At 40.6% G+C, this 22,787-nt stretch overlaps 1 protein-coding gene across 1 annotated transcript in view; it reads left to right on the top strand.

Annotated features, from left to right (window-relative positions):
- GALNTL6 (polypeptide N-acetylgalactosaminyltransferase like 6) overlaps positions 1-22,787 on the top strand; it is a 1,162,176-nt gene that overhangs the window by 1,066,199 nt on the left and 73,190 nt on the right. Inside the window, exon 8 of the mRNA XM_007457365.1 lies at positions 14,855-14,962. Coding sequence (XP_007457427.1) covers positions 14,855-14,962 — 108 coding nt within the window. The remainder of the gene's footprint in view (positions 1-14,854; positions 14,963-22,787) is intronic.

Genomic DNA, 22,787 nt, shown 5'->3' with positions numbered 1-22,787 from the left:
AAAAAAAAAAAAAAAAAAAAAAAAAAAAAAAAAAAAATTAAAGATTACACAACAGAATAACTATTCAAAGGCTAATCCACCAAAATAAGTGCAGCTCTAGGAATTTTCCCATTAATTTATTTAATATCATTTAGGATTATCCTGATGATAGTAGGCAATTCAGTTAGACAATATAAGAGATATAAAAATTGGAAAGGAGGACAGAAATTTTGCATTAATTGCAAATAATATTACCATATATCTACCTGAACAATTCAAGTTGAACCAACTGAAAAACTACTATAAATAAGAAAGTCAGTAAGTTGCTTGGGTAAAATGTGTGTGTGTGTGTGTGTGTGTGTGTGTGTAAATATACCGAAAACAGTAGCCTTTATGTATGGAAACAACCACCCACAGGAAGACACCATTTACAACAGTAAGGAAAAACCAACTTGGAATAAACTTAAACGTCCTAGACCTCCATGAAGAAATGTTACAATGCTACTGAGGGACACACAAAATAAATGAATAAATGAAAATTCATAATGAAGATAGTTCTCCCTAAGCATACTCCTGTATTTAATGCCATCCCAGTAAAAATGATAACATCAAGTTTTTTTGGATGGGGGAGGTTAAACGGGGACAGCTAGATAAACTCCTTCTAGTTCATAAGGGAAAACAAATAGAATAACAAGAAAATTTCTGGGGAAAAAATGATAGGGGGCTAACTTAGGCAATCAAATACAGAAACTAGGCAGAGATACCTATGGCACAGAATTGAAATAGACCCAGATAATATGGGAATTTAGCATAAGATAAACATTTCAAATCAAGAGGAAGAGAGTGGATTCCTCAGTAAATAGTGTGGAACAACTACTTATCTAGAGAAAACAAATAAAGATGAATCCCACGTGCGAAAAGACACAGGTACATGGATATTTATCTCAATGTTGTTTTTACTGATGAAAAATGAAAAAAGATTAATTAGTCCCCATCCTAGGGGACTAATTAAATTAATCACTATGAACTACAGTATGGCCTTTAAAAAGAATGCAACAGGTGTATTTTTACTAATCTGGAATAATAGCCAAACCTATCATTAGTAAGTGACAAAAAAGGCAAGGTACAAATATATATGCAAAAATAAATATGGAGAGAAGATAAATTTTGTTATATATATTTAATAATTTATATCTATAACATGTCACATAGTACAAATGTTAAGCACTTATAAGATAAAATGACAATATTAATTTCACATGCAGACAACTGTCACAGATGTATTCACATATCCAGGAGATATTTATTGAGAGCCTACTGTCTGCCAGACACTGAGAATATAATTGTCAACAGAAATGACAAGTTCTCTATCTCGTGGAATTTAGTCTGAGGAGAGACAGATCATAAATAAATAAGTGAATAAATAAACAAGATAATTTCAGATGGTACTAAGTGCTAAAATGAGTCCAGCCAGCCAATATTATAAAATAGGAGCCTCAGAGAAGAGATGGTTAGATCTGGCATCATGTTTTTAAAATATTTGCATCTGTACCCAAACTAGAAGGTGGGGAATGGGCTACAGTGTCTACTGGTCCTCAGCCTCCTACTCCTCCAGCCTTGAGTGTGTCTGATCCAGCCATCACCAGAGCAAATGTTCCATGTGTTACAGGACCCACAGATTGGCAGGAGAAACTACAAAATAATGACACACTAGTGTCCCAAAGAGAGGGGGTTGTTCCCCGGGGCCCTGACCCCAAGCCAGTCCCTTGGTCCCCCTGCCCTCACCGTTGTTAATTTCCATACTCTTGGTTCCCAAGACAAGCCTGCAGCACATTGGCAGAGAACCTACAGTTCTAATTAATAAGCATTTTCCACTTTCTCCGCAGTTGTCTGAAAATATAAAAACCTCCTAGGGTGTTTAATTTATACTCCTGAAATAGTTCCCCTGTCTGCTTAGAAGGGTACAACTCAATCTCATTTTGGAAGCGTACTCTTTGCCGCTTAAGCCACCTCTATATAAACTCTAGTGACGATGCTTTGTACAAATGGTTTTGGTAGAAATAAATTCAGTCGTATCAAATGTACTCATTAGAAATCCTTTTTATGCCAAGGATGATTCTAAAATACTTTATATACCTTCTCATTGCTTTTATGAGACAGCTATATTAAAAAAAAAAAAAAAAAAAAAAAAAAACCTCTCCTTATTTCTGAGCCTGCAAATACCTCGAAGTGTAGTTGCATTTTGTGTCTAAAATGTGACAGAAGCCTTTTTATGGCACACTGTATACCTTCACATACACAAGAAAATATCTGGAGTTGTTCCTATGGGGTTTCTTCCCCTACAATATTTAGCCTAGGTGATATAAAAATAACCGTTCTAGTTCAACATGCCCAGAATTGACCTTCCAAAGAAAATATTAAAATGACTCTAAACTCATTCAGAAACTCAAAGATAAACAGAAACAGCTGCTAAATGTCTCACAAGCCAGTCTGAGATTCATTTCAATTATCCAACAAAAGGTACCTCAGGTGAAACAGAGCATTTTCAAGTTAAATTTTATGTCCACTGGATAGAAGCCTGGCAAGTCTAAATTCCTTCCAGTTGTTACTTCCTTTATGTCTGATGGCATTTTCCTAATTCCCTATTTAATTTTATTTTAGCTTTTATAGATAGCTGAAAAGAGAGCGGGATATAACAATTTACACAGCATTCGGTATCTGTGTTCAGGTCAATTTAACTTCCTATTGAAATCTTTTTCTAACGTTGAAATTTTTAAGAATTTTTGTATTTTTCTGGTTGCCATTTTCCCTAACAAGAAAAATGAAATACAATCTAATGACTCTAATGCAAGTCAGTTTACACCCCCGCAAAAGCTCAAGAGATATATGTTCAGAAAGTTACCTAAAAAGCTCCATACAATTCTCAATCCTGTCACCCAAATCCCAATGACAGTACTATACAGAGCATGGGGGCATAGGCACGCATCAACTTTAGAGGTATAAGGATTTGATTTTTACACTTTACATCATGGTCAGCAACCTACAACACACCAGGACTCTGTAAGCTGACCCCACAACTCCCTCCCTGTCTTCAAACTGTGAGAGGACAGTTGAGAATACAATCCCTACCTCGTCACCACACATTCAGACTTGCATGTCGCCATAAGCCTGACCCCCCCTCGCACAGGTCAACATGTGGATACATGACAACCATCCCCTGGAGCCCACACATACCAGAAGAATAAAGCTGGTCCCCTAGGGTAATATTAACACATGACCACTATTCTTGAGCACCTATTATGTGCCAAGGGTGCTCTGTGATTATTCAGTCGAGTCCTTACAACCGTCTCCTGAAGCAGACACGTTAGCCCAACCTTACAGAAGATGAAAGTGAGACTCAGGAAAAGGTAGGAACCTGCCCAGTTCAAGACCTACTGCCAAATGTTCTTTGCTCTGTCCTGAATCGTGAAAGCATGTCAGCTTCTCAAGATAAAAAAATATCACGTAAATGCCATTATGAACCTTTAAGAGTGCTCACATTTTTTATTCTGATGACATTTCTTCATTTTGAATGTTTCCCCTCAAATTTCAACACTTATCAACTGAAGCTTAGAAAACCGTTTGCTTTTCCAAAGTTTCCGACGTAATGGTCTTCATCTGAGTAGCTTTTGAATGATGTGCTTGACACCCCCAGACACTCAAACCCTGGCTGTTCAGAGGGTATTTTTTTTTAGTTTTATTGGATATAGTTGATAATGGTCTTCATCTGAGTAGCTTTTGAATGATGTGCTTGACACCCCCAGACACTCAAACCCTGGCTGTTCAGAGGGTATTTTTTTTTAGTTTTATTGGAGTATAGTTGATTTACAATGTTGTGTTAGTTTCAGGTGTACAGCAAAGTGATTCAGTTATACATCTACATATATTCACTCTTTTTCAGATTCTTTTCCCATATAGGTTATTACAGAGTACTGAGTAGAGTTCCCTGCGCTAAACAATAGGTCCTTGTTGATTATCTATTTTATATATAGTAGTGTGTATCTGTTAATCCCAAGCTCCTAATTTGTCTCTCTCCACCCCCCATGTTTCCCCTTTGGTAATCATAAGTTTGTTTTCAAAATCTGGGAGTCTGTTTCTGTTTTGTAAATATTGGGTTGGCCAAAAAGGTCATTCGGGTTTTTCCATAACATCTTACAGAAGACCCGAACGAACTTTTTTGGCCAACCCAATAAGTTCACTTATATCATCTTTTTAAATTAGATTCCATATATGAATGATATCATATGATATTTGTCTGACTTACTTCACTTAGTATGATAATCTCTACATCCATCAAGAGAGAGCTTTCTTAATGTGGATTCTTTGGTTTACTAGAAGACAGAAACCCAATTCCGACTAACTTAGAGGAAAGGGGAAATTGGACAGGACACTCAAGTACACAAACTGTGAAAATGCCCAGGAAATGAGTGAGCCTCTGGGAGGCTGCCAGGACCCTTTCCCTGAGCACCTGGCCTCTGCCGCTCTCTGAAGAATGATCCTTCCACCCCTCAGGGATGGCCACTAGAAGCTCTCAGGCTTTCATTCTCTGCTTTGCCACCTGAGAGGTAATTCCAATTTCACGAAATTCCAAGGAAGGATTTCAGTTAGCGTGACCTGAGTGCAGTTCCCACCCCGCCACTCGGAAGGTAGGGTGATCGACAGCCTGACTCAGGGGTGGAGAAGCACATGTTTGAGTATTTCCCTAAAGGAAAGAAGTTGTTCCACTACAGAAAGCCCATTGTAAAGAGCTTTTTAAGAACTTTCATTTCTTTTTAGCAGATGGTGAAGCCAGAAAATTTAAGCAATAGACTTAAAATCTGGAGGCACATAGAAATAATAGTAAAAAGTGAACACTTTGCTTCTACTGTATCTTCTAAGCTATAGAATAATGAGTTAAGGGAAATGAGGGATTGTGTCCTTAAACTATAGTATTTTTACCTAAAGAAGCACTCTTAAGATGTTCCAATCCATTCTTTCCTCCCCAAGAATTAATGTTCCAGATAAACCAAAAAGGGATATATCTGTTTTTATGTCCCACCCCAATCACTGTTCTTAGGAGCATAGTGTCACCGCAAATATAAACGGCACGTCTTAAAAACAGGATCTTCTGAACAACGTACCCTCTGAAACCCTGCCATCCCCACCCAGACCTCTTGAAGCTCATTAAACGCAAGATAGCTTGGGCACGATTTGTTTGTACTGACATAACAGAGCATTTCTTACTTTGAAATAATCTTAAGCAGATGGCTCAGAAACAAGAGCTTTCCCCTTGAGACTAGAAACCAACATATCCTCAGTAAAGACTGCAGATACACTTTCCAGTTTCTGCTTTTATTACGTTCCGATCAACAAACAGAAAAGGAGAGTTGGGCAAGGTCAAAATAAGCTGTTCTTTTTTTCTCCTAATCTCTAAGAATAACCTCAAAACCCAGGTTTCTAAGAATAAAGCAAAGCAATGGTGTGCATGTGCCTTTCCATTGTTACCTTTTTTAGATCAAGTCAGGTCGAAAAATACAGTTTTTATTACATCCAGCCTAGAAAGCTAGTTTAATGACAGACACGGCCCTTTGCAATATCTACACACTAAAGCTTTTTAGGTTAACAACTAATATTTTAATTTCTAGATAGATGGTACAAAGTGGTTGATTGTCTAGTCTTAAGAAGTTTTTCAAACATAACCCATCCAAGTCACACCACACACTTAGAAAGTTATTTTCCAGCTCCAGAAATTTAATTTCTTATTTATATACGCTCTGTACTTTTATCATCAGTCACTTCTTTATGCTAAACCAGTTACAAACGAAAATAAGCTCAAGATAGCTTATTCCCTTGAAACTTGTATTTGAATATACTAGAGAGCATAGCTTTTATTGGCAGCTAAATGGAGGATTATCATCAAATAACTGAATTGTTTGGAATTAACCTTTATATCAATAAACGAGTAGTTCATTCATTTATTCAACAAATACTTACAGGGCACCAACTGTGTGTCAGACACTGTCCTAGGTGCTTAAGATACATCTCTCAATAAAACGCACAAGGATACTTGCCATCGTTAGGGAGAGAGGCCGATAAATAAGAAACATAATGAATCACTCTGTCATACAACTGAAATTAATACAACATTGTTAATCAACTATACTCCAATATATCAATAAAATGAAAAGTTTAAAAAAAATAAAGAAACATAATGAATAAGTGAGTGAGAAGGTGTTAAGTGCTGTAGAACAGAAGCAGAGGGGTGAGGAGGGCTGACAGTGTGCGGTGAGAGGGTGTTTGGGGCCAGAGGCTTTGGAGCTAAGGCTTGAAAGAGATGACGAGCTAGCCATGGGGAGTTTGGGGAGAGAATTCCAGACAGAGGGACGAGCCGGCACAAACGCCCTAAGATGGAAGGGTGTCTGGCATGTCGGAGGAACAGAAAAGAGGCCAGAACTGCTACAGCAGAGGGAGGGAGGGGCAGAAGAGGACGAGGGAAGATTAGAGGGAGAGCAGGCTTTGGAACTGAATGCACTAGTACATTTCTTTTTTCTTAAATTTAGGTCACCATTTCCATGTAGTATATTATGCTTCATCTTATACTTGATAATGTTCCCTTACTAACCTCTTGACAACCGATTTCTTACTGAAACTAATTCACATTCCATATGACTGCTGTAATTGTATGATTCCATTCAATTTAACATCCTCTGTGCCGAAACTCCAGTTTGTGGCTGATATTGAAAAGTGATTAAAAAAGAAGGCAAGCATTCAATTATTCATTCAATTTGAACCACATGATGAAAAAAACACACTGTGCTCATTCATGGGTAAAATAACACTGCTTTAAAATATTTATGTTGTCAAAAGAAGACATGTTATTTGTAAATCTAAAATGTTTCTCCAAGAATTAGATGCTTAAGTATGACAATGCCATAATATTTTTAAAGAATATCATCACATCATGCTACCAGGAAATGTCTTTTAAAAATATAAACCACATCTTTCAGAACACATATAGGATTTGAGAAATGCCACAACAGTTGTGCTTTCCTGAAGAAAGCATATACCCACTCTGTTACACAAACGTACCTCCCTAGTGGGTCAGGATATGCATCCCTCTACTGAAACAGACATTGCTATTGAAGATTGAAAAAAAATAAAGAAGTATGTGGTGATATCCATGGTATAAAAAAACAAAACAACTCTACTTATCTTTGATAAAGGAGGCAAGAATATACAATGGAGAAAAGACAGCCTCTTCAGTAAGTGGTGCTGGAAAAACTGGACAGCTACATGTAGAAGAATGAAATTAGAGCACTCCCTAACACCATACACAAAGATAAACTCAAAATGGATTAAAGACCTAAATCTAAGGCCAGACACGATAAAACTCTTAGAGGAAAACATAGGCAGCACACTCTATGACATAAATCATAGCAAGACCCTTTGTGACACCCCTCCTAGAAAAATGGAAATAAAAACAAAAGTAAACAAATGGGACCTAATGAAACTCAAAAGCTTTTGCACAGCAAAGGAAACCATAAACAAGACCAAAAGACAACCCTCAGAATGGGAGAAAATATTTGCAAACGAAGCAACTGACAAAGGATTAATCTGCAAATATACAAGCAGCTCACGCAGCTCCATATCAAAAAAAACAAACAACCCAATCCAAAAGTGGGCAGAAGACACATGGAAGGATGCTCAACATCACTAATCATCAGAGAAATGCAAATCACAACTACAATGAGGTATCACCTCACACCAGTCAGAATGGCCATCATCAAAAAATCTACAAACAGTAAATGCTGGAGAGGGTGTGGAGAAACCTCTGCACTGTTGGTGGGAATGTAAATTGATACAGCCACTCTGGAGAACAGTTTGGAGGTTCCTTAAAAAACTAAAAATAGAACTACCATATGACCCAGCAATCCCACTACTGGGCATATACCCTGAGAAAAACATAATTCAAAAAGAGTCATGTACCACAGTGTTCATTGCAGCTCTATTTACAATAGCCAGGACATGGAAGCAACCTAGGTGTCCAGCGACAGATAAATGGATAAAGAAGATGTGGCACAGGTATACAATGGAATATTACTCAGCCATAAAAAGAAATGAAATTGAGTTATTTGTAGCGAGGTGGAGGGACCTAGAGTCAGTCATACAGAGTGAAGTAAGTCTGAAAGAGAAAAACAAATACCGTACGCTAACACATATATATGGAATCTAAAGGAAAAAAAAAAGGTTCTGAAGAACCTAGGGGCAGGATAGGAATAAAGACACAGACGTAGAGAATGGACTTGAGGACACGGGGAGGGGGAAGGATAAGCTGGGATGAAGTGAGAGTGTTGCACTGACATATATACACCACCAAATGTAAAACAGCTAGCTAGTGGGAAGCAGCCGCATAGCACGGGGAGATCAGCTCGGTGCTTTGTGACCACCTAGAGGGGTGGGATAGGGAGGGTGGGAGGGAGGGAGACGCAAGAGGGAGGAGATATGGGGATATATGTATACGTATAGCTGACTCACTTTGTTATACAGCAGAAACTAACACACCATTGTAAAGCAATTATACTCCGATAAAGATGTTAAAAAAACTCTGAAAGTAGAGACAATTGAGCTGGTGTGTTTATGGTGAAAGCAAGTTGGCCCTGTGGTCATAAGAAGTGGGACTAAATGGAGAAGGTCTTGGGGCCCCTACATAAGTAGGAGTATAAGCATCATTGAATGAAATGATCATACTTAACAAGTATTTATTATCTAAACATGAAGCGAATCGTTACGCACATGCAAATAAGTCACTTGATTCCAGTTGTCATAAGCACTGCCTCTACTTGAAAGAAAGTTCCATGCATTCAGAGCTTTGAATCTCCAACGGTGAATGATGCCTGGCATACAGTAACTGCTCGCTACCCTGTTTGTCGACTTGATTCATGAACTACCTGAAAAGAGAAGTACGGAATGGAAAGAGAGTATAAAACAGGAGTCCTAAGAAATCTAGGTGAAATCTGGAAAATAAATAGGAAGCACCAGTCAAGGGGTAGGAAAGACAAAGGGGAGAATTTCTTTAGAGAGAAAAATTTACAGCAGCAAGCCCTGAGGAGGGGAACTTGGTCCTTTCTAGAAAATCAAAAAGAGACCAGATGGGGGAGGAAGGGGAGGGGAAGAAAGGAGAGAGTGATTGAGGAACAATTAAGCAAAGAGGAGATAATGCAAGCCTTCGGAATCTTTATGCAGGAGTTGTAACGCTACCCCGGCAGCAATAGAAAACCACCGAAGGATTTTAAATGGAAGCATGATAGACTCAGATTCATGCTTTTAAGCGATCACAGTGGCAATATGGAGAAAAATAATAAATTCTAGGATTCCTTTTTAACACTGATGTTAGCATTTTCTAAAAAATCTGGACAGACATTTTCTGAATTTGACTTGGCTATAAAGAAAAATTTCTGAGGGGGAGAATTTTAAGAATTTGGAGTAGGTTACCGATAGAAGGCATAACATTTGCTTCATTGGAGATGGCAGTGGGCAGAATTCCAAGCTGCCCCTCCTCCCTGGCTTCCTCCTACACTTAAGTTATATTCCAGGGCAAAAAAGTCATGGCAAATGTAATTTCTAGTCAGTTCACGCTAAGCTAGGACAATGACCCTGGTGGGCCTAAACTAATCACAGGGGCCCCTTTATTGATTGATTGATTGAGACTCAATAAATTAATATATTTATTGAGTGAATACTCTTACAGAAACTGTACTACTGCCTTTAAATCTATTTTGCTCAGTTAATTCTCACAACTCAGTAAAGGTCTTTTTTTCTTTTTTCCCAGCCAAGCTAGACCATGCTCTTTTTTTTTTTTTAATTTTTATTGGAGTAGAGTTGCTTTACAACATAGGAGCCCCTGTAAAGCAGGGAGTTTTCCCCAGCAGGGAGCACAAGAAGTCAGGGAGATTTAAAGCCTGAGAAGCGTTCTATGTGAGGGTGGTTAGCCATGGCTAAGATGGAGAGTTCCTGGAAAAAGGAACTGAGAATGGGTCTGGGAGCAGCCCTGGGCATCCCCAGCAAGGAAACGGGCCCTGGTCCTACAGCTGTCAGGAACTAAATGAGCCTAAAGGCAGGTTCTTCCCCGGAGGCTCCAGATAAGCGCTCTGTCCAGCCACCACCTGGATTTCAGCCTTGTGAGACGCCAGGCAGGGAACCCCACGGAGCCCACATGACCTCTGACCCACAGAAACGGGAGATCATAAATAAATGTGTGATGTTTGAAGCCACCAAGTTCTGGTAATTTGTTACACACCCACAGAAAGATCTTTAAAAACTGTATTACAGTCACCCTCCAAAGAGAATTAGAATTTCATTTTTGTGTGTCTGTTTGGTTATTTTTTTGCCCTACCTTGGAAAGGAAGGCAACGAGGATTTATTTAACTTTCTATTATGGCTGTCCTTTGTCACGATCCCCTTGTCCCGCAAGAGGGATTGGCCACCTCACCAAATGATGAGAGAAATGCGGTCCCCTTTTCATGAAAAATAAATGCCTGGGCCAACCAATCACTCTCTCCCAGCTGCGAATGGTAGGAAAGCTTCTCTGCCTTGACACTTGCCTACCTCTGACATTTGATTACACACAGGACTCCTGAACATTCTCTGCCCTCCGGTTTCCCACCCCTGCATCTATTGTCTAATTACTTTCAAATTGTCTCTCTTTAAAATGCACAACTGGGACTTCCCTGGTGGCGCAGTGGTTGGGAATCCGCCTGCCAATGCAGGGGACATGGGTTCGAGCCCTGGTCTGGGAAGATCCCACATGTCGCAGAGAAACTAAGCCCGTGCGACACAATTACTGAGCCCGTGTGCCACAACTACTGAGCCCACGAGCCACAACTACTGAAGCCCGTGCACCTAGAGTCCATGCTCCACAACAAGAGAAGCCACCACCATGAGAAGGCCGCGCACCTCAACCAAGAGTAGCCCCCGTGCGCCGCAACTAGAGAAACCCCACGCACAGCAACGAAGACCCAAAGCAGACAAAAATAAATAAATAAATTTATAAATAAAAATAAAATGCACAGTTAATAAAAGGAAATAATCTCACAAATATTCAGGCTGTTTGATTCAATTTTTCAATAAAGTTTTTGATAAAATTAAAATTGTACTTAAAAAATTCACTGTATTTGATTTAAAATGTCAGAAGAGACTGAAAATAGAACCAAACAAAACAGGGTTCTTAGAGTGGACCAACTGCTGTAATAATCCCCAAATCTTGGTAACTTAGCATCAGTCATGCAGCTGCTACACTTCAGCCCTGGGAGAGAAGGAAGCTGTGTGTTCTGCTCCACCCCAGTTTCCAGACACTCAGGCCCCATCTGCCTAGTGACTCCACCACCTTCTAGGGGCTCAGAGGCCTCCTCTGGATCTTCTGCAATTCATCAGGCTCTGAGGGAGAAGAGAATCATGAAGGGGAGAAAGGAAGTCCCCGCTTACTGACTTGAGCCCAGAGGTGATGCACATCACTTCTGTCCACATTCCACTGGCAAGAAACAAGCATACAGCCCCTTCTGAATACCAAGGAGCTGGGGATTTATAGCCTGGCAGTGAGCCCAGGAAGAAGTGAGCGTGGAAATTTGTATGTCCTGCGCTGTATCGCCCACAATAGGATGAGATAAAATCTGTGGGTGACCTGTAAATTTTTATCACGTGTTAAGAGTTCACCTCCACCATGGGTTTGGAAGTATGTAGTCCAGTTATTACTGCCTGATGAAGCACCCCAAAATCTACAGCATAAAACAAGCATTGTATAAAATTCATGGATTCTATGGGTCCCAAATTCAGAAAAGGTACGAAGGAGAGAGCTCATTTCTGCTGCATGGTATCTGGGGTCACAGCTAGAGGCTGAAATCATTTAGAGGAATCTTCATCTACATGCCCAGAAGTTGATGTTGGGTGTTGGTGAAAACAGCTGAGGCTGTCGACCCGAGCACCTACACGTGACCTTTCATGTGGCCCAAACTTTCTACAGTGGGGTCTCCGCAGGGTGTCAGATTTCCTACATGGCAGCTCAAATTTGCGAAAACGAGTGCCCCAGTGGACAGGCAGAAGCTATGCCTTTCATGACCTCAGTCACTTCTGCTGTCCTCTACAGGTCTAAGAATCCACAAGCACACCCAAATTCAAGGACAGGGAACACCGTCCCACATCTCAGTGGGGGGTACCAAGGTCACATGGTAGAGGGGCATGTGCAATGGGAGATATTGTGGTGTCTAAGTTGGGAAAATGCAACCTCCCATGTGTAGTATCTTAGAATCCCTGAATTTCAGTGTTTGAAAGGATTGTGTATCTTATAGAACAGGGACCAGCGAACTATGACCCACTGCCTATCTATGTCAACAAAGTTTTACTGAAATACAGTCACGTCTCTTCTTAGCAAAGTGTCATAGTTGCAAGACCATATAACCCACAAAGCCTGAAGTATTTACTATCTGGCCCTTTACAACAAAGTTCGCCGACTCTGTAGATAAACTATTGACTTAGTAGGTGGGCACTGGAGTTAGACCACTAGGACGCATATCTCTGCTCTGGATGTGGCCAACTCTGCAGCTTTGGACAAGTTAGCCTGTAGGCTGCCATGTTCCCACCTATATAACTGGGGAAATAGTAAAGTCTGTCATCGAGTTGTGGGCATTAAATGAAAAAGAGCACAGTAAGCATTCATAAATGCTAACTCTTATTATTAGAATTACCTAAAATATCAGCTAGATCAACTGTCCACCAGAGTTACATTCTTGTCTACAAAATGTCATCGACACACCTAGCAATACAGGAAGCCCATTTCATCTTTAACCAAGCTGCCTACTACAAATTTCCTCCTTCCACTGAGTTGCAATCTGTCTCTTTATAGCTCTAGTCCTAGTCCTAGCTCCTTGGGGTTCTACGAACATCACTACCAAATGTTAGGTTCTTCAGGTATTCGAAAAGCACTTCTCTGAATTTTATCTCATCAAGACTACAAACCTCCATTCTTCCAATTGTTTTTTTCGAAGACACAGTTTGCATCCCTTCCCCATGTTGGTAATTCTCTTTACAAGGGAATATAAAGCATGTTCTCAGAAATTAGCATATGACTTCAGGTAGATAGATCAAGACCTTTAATCCCTAAACTCTCCATATTTTGCTGGTGATGTGTTTTGTGCTACTCAGTCTTTTTCTACCTTCTCCTGCTCTGGAAGAGTTGATTTTTGCAGGTCTGGGGACAGGTCCTTATATTTACCCTTTTTATGTTTAATCTTATATAGCTCCAGCCTCTCGGGATCTTTCCAGATGTCGGTACTATAGTTTAGAATGTTCTCTGCCCCTCCCAGCTTTACATGATCTGTGCATAGTTTTGATGACTTGATCTAAAGCCAAGTTGAAATTGATACCATGAGTAGTCCTGAGCTCTCAGGAGTTAGAGCAACTGAGTATTGTTTTCATAATCCATTTGCCATCCCCTTGGGATTCCATTCATCACTGTTCACCAGTCTTACTTAGGGTGCCATTCCTCTTAGTGAAAGAAGATGGAAGCAAATGTAAGTTAAGACATAAACATTTCTCTTTCTCTCTTCCAATATTTCACTTTAAAAGAAGCTGTGTATCTGCATCTGTCAGGGTTCTCCAGAGAAACAGAACCAACAGGGTACATATATGGAGGGAGATTTATTTAAGGGAATTGGCTCATGGGATTGAGGAGGCTTGGTAAATCCAAAAATCTGCAAGGTAGACCAGCAGGCTGAAGATGCAGGGAAGAGTTGCCTTTCAAGTTCAAAGGCAGGCAGTCTGCTGGCAGAATTCCTTGTTGCTTGAGGCAGGTCAGTCTTTGTTCTCCAAGGGCCTTTAACTGATTGGATAAGTCCACCCAACATCATGGAGAGAAACTGCTTTACTCAAAATCCACCAATTTAAATGTTAATCTCATCCAAAAAACATCCTCATGGAAACAGCCAGAGTAATGTTTGACCAACTATCTGGACACTCTGGTGCAGCCTTTGACACATAAAACTAACCATTACAGTATCTAACTCTTTTTTTAAATCATTTTCTTGCAATGAAAATAGCTAAAAATCTAGCATATATGAAGCCTGCATTTGTGTTTTGATAATTAGCCCGTTTACAGTAAGCAGCCTGTTGTATAAAACCAGGATTAATGGTTTGAGTGGGCAGTCATGGTAAAATATAAGCAATTAATTTTTGTTACTACATATAAGTACAGCATCTTAACAGATACCCTGAGTTTAACATCTCTTGAGTACACATCACTAACCAATTATTTTCTGCACCTAAGAAAAGATTGGGAGTGGGGAGAAATTAGAATGCAACGCTGACTCTTAAGGTGAGCTCTACTGAAAGTTTCAGTATCTAGATAAATTATGGATATAGCTAAGTGGCTTAATTCATTCACCTATTTTAGAAATTCCATTTTTATACTTTAAATTTTTTAACTGACACAAATTCCAATGTTATTTCTTTTAATGATTTCACAAGACTGTCAAAACAAATATCTATATAAATAAGATGTCTAAGCATTAAATGCCAGTTTATTATAATAGTTGTGCTAAAATTCTACGAGAATAAAAAATATGTCAACATGCTATCTATGGAAATTAGATTTACTGAACTAATATTTTGGTTCTATACTCCTATGAATCTAGGTTTTTTTAAGTGTGGTTTTTTTTCCCCTTGGTTAGCCATTGATAATAAACAGAAATTATTGATTCAGAGACTTTAAGAGATTTTAAGATTTTGTATGAATCTTACTAATAATTTGGGTTTTTTGGTATGAAAGGTACTGTTCTCTTTTATTATACTTTTAATTTCCCCTCTTTAGGTTTGGATGTGTGGAGGAGAAATGTTTGACGTTCCATGTTCTAGAGTTGGTCATATCTACAGGAAGTACGTCCCTTATAAAGTTCCATCTGGGACCAGTCTGGCAAGAGTGAGTAACCAGGGATCAGAATAACTGGGGTTTGATATGGTTTTCCGTGTGCAAAATGTGAAGCCTCACACATGGTTTAATCCAAGGCACCGTCTGATCAACATACAGATCCACAGCTTGGCCATTCCATTTGGCAGGCTTTTAATGCAGAGGTTCCTGTGTTTCTCAGAGTTTTATTTCCATTCCTTAAGGAATTATTAGTTATGATGCTAAGTCTTGTTATTAATTGCATCAAAGCACTTGCACATAAATTATATTTATATATTACTATATCTGCATATTATATTTAGTCTTCATCTATACTTTCGGAGCTTAATATTCTTATCTTTATTTTGTAGATGAGAAAACAGGCTTAGCAAGGTGGCTCTTTCACGTACACGAGTGACAAATAGCAAAGTTGGGGTTTAATCCCAGGTCTTCAGAATGGACCCCTCACAGGGAGTGTAACAGGATAAGTCAGATGGAGAACAGGGTAAACGGGACGGGGAGAGGTGTCTCCCAAACTCCGCCTTCCTCTCATTCTTAATCAGGGCCAGCCCTGCCTAAAATTTTACCCCACCCTCAAAATTCCCAAACTGGTCAAGTCCAAGATTTTTTTTTTTAAGATATTGTTTTGAGTAAAACCTTTATCTTAGACCAGACACAAGGATGCTTTTCTCTTCTGCCTTTTACAATGTTTGGGAGAACGTGGTCATGATACTTTCTGGAAACAATCCTGACAATTCCCGTTTTCTGCGTCCCTTTTTTCGTCGCTCGGTCAATTTCAGGCACCACAATCTGTACCTGCTACTGCTAAGACCCCAGGTCTAGAAGAAGGGTGTTTCACCACCACCCTCTGCACCATGTTCCCCTAAGAGTCTAATCCCAAATGATTCATGTTTGTTCTTTTACTAATAAGGCCGCAATATATAATCAAGTCTTTTATATAAAGCTCAGGAAGCTCACACAGCAAAAGCTTTTAAAAAAATATAGTTCATCAGGATTCATGAGAGCATCAATCCCACAAAGGCAGAGTTTCTCTCGGAAGTATTTGCTACTATTCTCCTGGCACGTCGAACAAGGGTCGGTGTCACTCACCAAGATGTGTTGAAAGAATTAATGAGTCAGGAAAAACTAAGACAAGAAAATGCTGCAGGTCTAAGGTCTTTTACTAAAACGTAAACATTTTAATGAAGTATAATAAAATTCTCATTTATAGTGAGTCCTTTTTGGGGAAGGAGGATTCTGCCTTATTCCCTTTCTGAGATTATTTGTCAATGATGTCCGTTTTCTTTGTTTTCTTAGGCACACCATAATCTCTCTTACAGCAGTTTGAGTTAATAGTAGTGAAGTTACATTACATACACCTTGAAGGGAGGTAGTCACATTATTCCTCCGGCCGCAAAAGATTAATCAGATGTTAATAACATACTCCATTAAGTTGTTAGAGAAACATATTATTTGAAGAAAAGAAACCAATTACAAAATCACAAAGTGATTAAAGAGCTGCATTGGGGGGAAGGAAATATGATTTAATTTAGGCATAAGACTTAATACATATGAATCTGAAAACTCATGAACTCCCAAAAAGGGAAATGACTGAACAGTTTTGAGCACATACCATAAATCAGCTGTGTGGCTATCATAAGTAGTAGCAGTTTAAAACATCCCAAAGATAATGATGTTCCGTCGTTTGTCCATTTCACTCACTCATAAGCTCCACGCTTGTGTCCCAAACTGAATCTTTTATTTGCAAGATGAGTGGTGTGTGTGCTTGGTTTGCAGCCAAAAGTAGCGTCTAGAAGCTGGGGGGTGGGAGGGAGTTGTGCGGACCTTCAAAAAATAACTCTGTTTATATACTTCGAAGAAAGAAATTAAGTCCTTCTTTAAAGACTGTCAACTATAGGGAAACGGGCTGGCACATAAAATTTCCAGCAATTTTGTGAGGATTTTATTCAAATGAAAAAAAGTCCATAATTCTGAATTTTAATCTTTTCCACTTAAATTTTACTTGAGACTCCTTTTTTTTTCTAAACTGCTAGAGCAATCAGAAAGTCATAAATATTGAGGCTCAGCTGTCACTCTAAGAAACATTTTATGATTTTTTAAAATAAAAAGGCGTATTAAAATGAAAAACAATTCTGATATTTTGTGGGAGAATCTCAACTACCTGCTACACCCTGCATTATCACTGAATCATCAAAAATGAGGAGACTTTACAGATGCTCAAATGCAGGGCCAGGTCCACACAATAAGGGGTTCATCCTTCCAGCCTTGCAGGAAACGGAGAGAAAGATGGAGAAAACTCCACAGGCTTATTTTCTTATCACAAAGCTCACTTATTTCTTCAGAAATGTGCACCCTTCTTTTATATACCTATGTAAATAGAGGACTCCAGCTGACTTTCACCACACACACACACACACACACACACACACACACACACACACGTGTGAATAGCCTGCAGTCCTCTAAATAGCAAACCAGCATGTATCATAGAAATAAATTCAAATAATTAGCTAGTCAGTGCCTTTTATTTACCTAGACAGTCTGGCTGGAAGAGACAAGATGTCTACACACGAAACCATTAGAGGACAATCTAAGACAGCAAATATGGATAGTTGTTCAAACGTGTTGTAAAGATGTGTGTGGTGGGGGGAAGAGGAGGGGATGGGGTACACTAGCTGCTGAACTGAAAGCGGACCTTCAAGCATACTTCAGTTAGATGAACATGGTTCGCAGAATCGTGGTTCCCAAACTCAGGACCGGTGGACCAGTTCCTGGCCCACTTTTCACCCAGCCTCAGTGAACTGAGAAAAATCAGAATCACAAAGCTAAATCTATTCCATTTAATAACATCTTTTTATGCAGCAATCTTAGGCTTTTGTTTTTCCTCTTATGACAGTATAAGAGATGGTAGATTTTTATTAATGCCCTCATTTGGCAAGAATAAAAATTAGCCTCCCTATGTCAATTCCCACAAAATGCAAAATTCTGGGACATTGTACCCTACAACTCAGCTTCATCAGGGAATCGGAGTGTCCACGTGTCATGAATAAAACCAAACGTTTTACCATGTTAGCTCGGGGTCCAATGTCAGTACACCGGGCACAGCTGTGATACCTTCTCACCAGGAGCAAATGGCCAGTCCCTGAGGGAAGGGCTGCCCACCCCTAGTGCTGCAGGGGGACAAGAAAGTCCCCAGGGCCGAGGGGACAGACATCCCCTCCTTGGGATGGCACTGACTGTCCTTTACACAGAGGCGTGAACAGCCAAGTGGCTGAGCGGCAGAGGGGGGAGACCCTCGGTGGAGACCCTCTGAGGAGACCCTTCACTGCGACAGGCTGTGTCATGAGCCACGCACCCTGCAGAAGCCACTTCGGGCACCTCAGACTTCCCTGTGAATGCCAGTGTGTTTGCGGCAATCGTGCCATTGGACCTGAGACCGGTGACATAACAGAAGCACAGACTAGCCACCCCACGGCTAAACACACCATCTGATGCAGCACGATGTGGTCCCCTCGGAACACATGGCCAGGGCGTGTCCCCAGGAGGGCCCCTTGCAGAGCAGGGCAGCCCTGCAGACTGTGGGTGGGGTCCTGGAGGCTTACCCGGCTGCACAGGAGACAAAGCAGGACCCAACCCTCACCCTGAGTCTGTAAGGGATGCCCAAACTGGGGGATTGTATCCTTCTATGTTTTGCCATTGACGTAAGATCGATAACTGTTCTTTTTTAAATCTCATCTTGTATGTCATGGCAACCACTGTCCAAATTTCAGAATAAGAGCTATAAAGCCAAAGTCAAATCCCCATAATAATGGATCGTTAAAGGGGATGGAGATGGAACGTCCCACGAGCAGAGCTGGGACTGTGTCTGTCCAATGCTGGCAACAAACTGGAGTGGCTGGGAGTCCTGGGGGAGCCCCAGCAGAAGAGGGCCAGGTGGGAATGAGCAAACACAGAGAGTGACAAAGGATTGTGTATGGGCTGCCGCGGTTAAACTGGGACGGTGCAGTGGAGCCAGAATGCAAACCAAGGTGTATACCTTTCCCTTACCGACTGCAGGGAGGCACTCGGGGGTTTTGAACAGGAAGTGCCAGGGTAAAAATAGAAGGGGTAAAATGGAAAGATCAACCAACAGGTAAATATTAAAGGAGAGAAAGACTAAAGAAAGTAACATTTTGAATGCAAGAAGCATCTGTCAAGAAAATTTCCTGGGAGATTTTCATTGATTTGCCACCCTGTGCAAGAATAGAGAGGTCAGACGTGACTGCAAAGTTTTCGTCGCCACATCTGAGACACAAAGGTACAGATACAGGGATGAGAGGAAGGGACGGATGCTGAGGCTGGATTTAGATAAGCTGGGTCATAAGCGACCGTTGCACACAGGCTCGGGGAGAGCCAGACCTGGGAGACGTGCATGGACTACCCATTCAGAATTCTGAGAGCCCACAGAAACCAGATTTTGCCAGATTTTCTTCAAAAGGACTAGTTTGATGTCAGAAAATGAAATCGCCAAGAAGGCAATCAAGGATGGTGATGAATGGGAAATCGACTCTCCCACAAAATGACCTTTCCCCCCTCATGACTGTAAATCAGTTGATTCTCATGAAGATGCCCAGCAAATAGAGCCGGAGCACCACTACCTTGGCCGCCAGGAGCAGCCAGCACTTCGTCCGACTTCTCTGAAAGCTGCAGGATTCAGATGCTTCATTTGAAACTGTCCTTGAGTTTGGGGACACGGTGGCCTATCATGGGCTTTCCCCCAAAGAGCAGAAAATAATGAATTCTTCCCAAAAGACAGCTTTCATAAATGGCTAGGACTTCTGTGCAGATGCAATTCCTCTCAAAACTATTTCAAATAACTATTTCAAATTCTTCCTTACAGTGTAACCAAAAGGGCAGTAAGTCTGTCCAGTACTCGTGGCAAGAACTAAAGATGATTCACCTACTGCTATCATGTGTTTCTCTCCCCTCCCGGCCATATTTTAAAATATAATATCTCCTATTTAGATGGAACTTTTTAAATTTATTTTTATTGAGGTAAAATTGATTTATAACATTATATAAGTTTCGTGTGTACAGCATTATATTTCTACTTTTGTATTCACTACACTGCTCACCACCAAAAATTTAGTTTCCATCAATCACCATGCAGTCGGTCCCCTTTACTCATTTTGCCCCCATTTCCCCTCTGTAACCACTACCCTGTTCTCTGAGTCTACGTGTTTGTTTTTCTTTGGTTTGGCTTGTTCATTTATTTTGTTTTCTGTATGTCTGTTTTGTACATTCCACATATGAGTAAAATCACACAGTGTTTGTCTCTCTTTGTCTGTCTTGTTTCACTTAGCATAATAACTTTAAGGTCCAACCATGTCACAAAGGGCAAATTTCATCTTTTTATGGCTAAGTAATATTCCATTGTGTATATATACCATATCTTTTTTATCCATTCATCTGTTGATAGGCACTTACCTTGTTCCATATCTTGGCTATTGTAAATAATGCTGCAATGAACATAAGGGTGCATATATTTTTTCAAACTCGTGTTTTCATATTCTTCGGAAAAATACCCAGAAGAGGGGTAAGCTGGATCCTACTGTAGTTTTATTTTTAATTTTTTGAGGAATCTCCATATTGAACTTTTTATTTAAAAATTCAAGCATCTTGGGCTTCCCTGGTGGCGCAGTGGTTGAGAGTCCGCCTGCCGATGCAGGGGACACGGGTTCATGCCCTGGTCCGGGAGGATCCCACGTGCCGCGGAGCGGCTGGGCCCGTGAGCCTGTGCTCCGCAGCGGGAGAGGCCACAACAGTGAGAGGCCCGCGTACCGCAAAAAAAAAAAAAAAAAAAAAAAAAAAAATCAAGCATCTTCCATAAATAATATTTCATCATTTTTCCTGATAGCTTCCCTAAAAATCAATCATAACTTTATTATGTGACAATAATGGTTCAATAAATCATTGAGATTTGATGAGTCCATTGCAGGTTTTGAAGATAAATGTCATCTCTAGCCACAGAGAAGGCTCAGGCTGCAGAAATTCTTCAATAAATATTTATCAAGCGCCCACCATGTGCCAGACGGAAATGCATAGAGCTTGCCCCATATCCTAAACCAAGAGCATTGGACCTTTTAATTAAATCAAGCCTCCCCTTTGTAACAGAACGTCACCTCACGCAAGGACAGTCCCCACTAGAGATAAGTTTCTGCCTATACAGCACTCATACTAACCTTCAATGATGTCCCTTTTTCTACTGCTTGTTTTGCGTGTGAGGAAAATAAGGAAAAATAAAACTATTCCATCTGCCAAGGACCTAGAGGAGGACCTAGAGAGGAGATGGGAAAACGTGAAACACAAATGTGTTCCCCACGCCTTGACCCTCACTTGCTCCCTTAATTCCTACCCCAGTGGTCTGAGAATTTTAAGTATCCATGTTTTTTAGCTGTTCATTTAACAAAAAAAAACACAACAGAATCACACTTTGTCTTTAAAATGCTTAAATAATATGGAGGTAAAGCATAGAATTTTCATACCAAACATAGACACCAAAAAAGAAAGTGAAGTAGCAAATCACTGACGGGTACAGTCTCTTACCATTTGAAAGTTTCGTGAACAAAATATGCGAGGTAAAGACAACATTACTTTAAAATTCAGCAATTTCCCACCAAACTTCTCAAAACTAACTTTTCGTTTGGTCATCTTCTTATCTCCTCTACGTACTTTCCCCCCAAACTCCCACAAGTTTGCCATAATCTCCATAACCAAAAATGCAACTCTTGCAAGAGGGAGCAGAACTGGCTGCCCTATGACTCTGCCTTTTGGGACCTCAACTGGACGATGAAATCGCAGGAGCACCTGGCTCAGAGGGACTCATTCAAGGGAATTAGCTTCTTACCCTGAGATGTGTAAATGCAGAGTGACACTGCTGGAGGCCTCTGCTGTGTCATTTCCATTCTAATCGCCCTTGTTTCCAGTTGTTTATTAGTTCATGGCAAGAATTCCATCTCCAACTACAATTCTAGCCCAAGCAGATTTCCTTTCTAATGTCATCTGAGGTGGAGAAAACAGTTCCACTTGCTACTCTATAAACTGAGAAATGGCCAGAAACCAATGGGCGGCTTTGTGGTGTCCGGATGCTCTTGGTGTTCTAATTTTGAAAATGGTTTATAAAAATAAAATTTCACAGATTGCCTTAACTTTGAACAGATGTAGTTTTCAACTTAAGAACGCTGCGTGAGCTGTTAAAAACATAAAGATTTTTTTTTTTGCCTTTTTTGAAAGTATGGAAACTAAAACAGGGTCTTCTAATAACAGATAGAACAATGCTTCAGCACCATTTAGTTCCATCACAACTTGTTGGACTGCTTGCTGTGGGTGTTCTTGTGGAGGAACAAAACACTAGATACTCTCCTTGGCTGATGGTTAGAAGATGCTGGTTGTGACATATATACATGATATGCGATATATATAGCAAATGTATCAATAATCATCATCCACAAATGAGATCACACTGTCCTTTGCACTCAGGTTGTGACAGCAGGAGACACCATGGGCTTGACTGCCAGGTGAACGCCCTTCCGATCATCCCCAGGTGTCTCTAGACGCCCCCAAAGTCTTCCTCTGCGTGCTCACATACCTGTTTGTCAGAGGAAGTCCCCACTCTGCATCACGTGAGATCTGCCCTTTGCCCTGTGCTCCCGCTTGCCTCTGCCCTCCCCCCCCCCCCCCCCCCCAGGCCAGCCGGACTGTCCCCTGAACCTCCGCTGGAGCCTCCGCCCGCAGCTGGCTCTAGGAGTGCCCCTGCTTCCTCCGCATCTGCGCAGCGCGACCCTTTCGGCTTAGCGAC

Source organism: Lipotes vexillifer, unplaced genomic scaffold (assembly GCF_000442215.2).
Source record: "Lipotes vexillifer unplaced genomic scaffold, Lipotes_vexillifer_v1.1 scaffold668, whole genome shotgun sequence".
NCBI lineage: Eukaryota > Metazoa > Chordata > Mammalia > Artiodactyla > Lipotidae > Lipotes > Lipotes vexillifer.
Note: the sequence above shows the minus strand (reverse complement) of the source record. Positions and strands in the feature narration are given on the sequence as shown.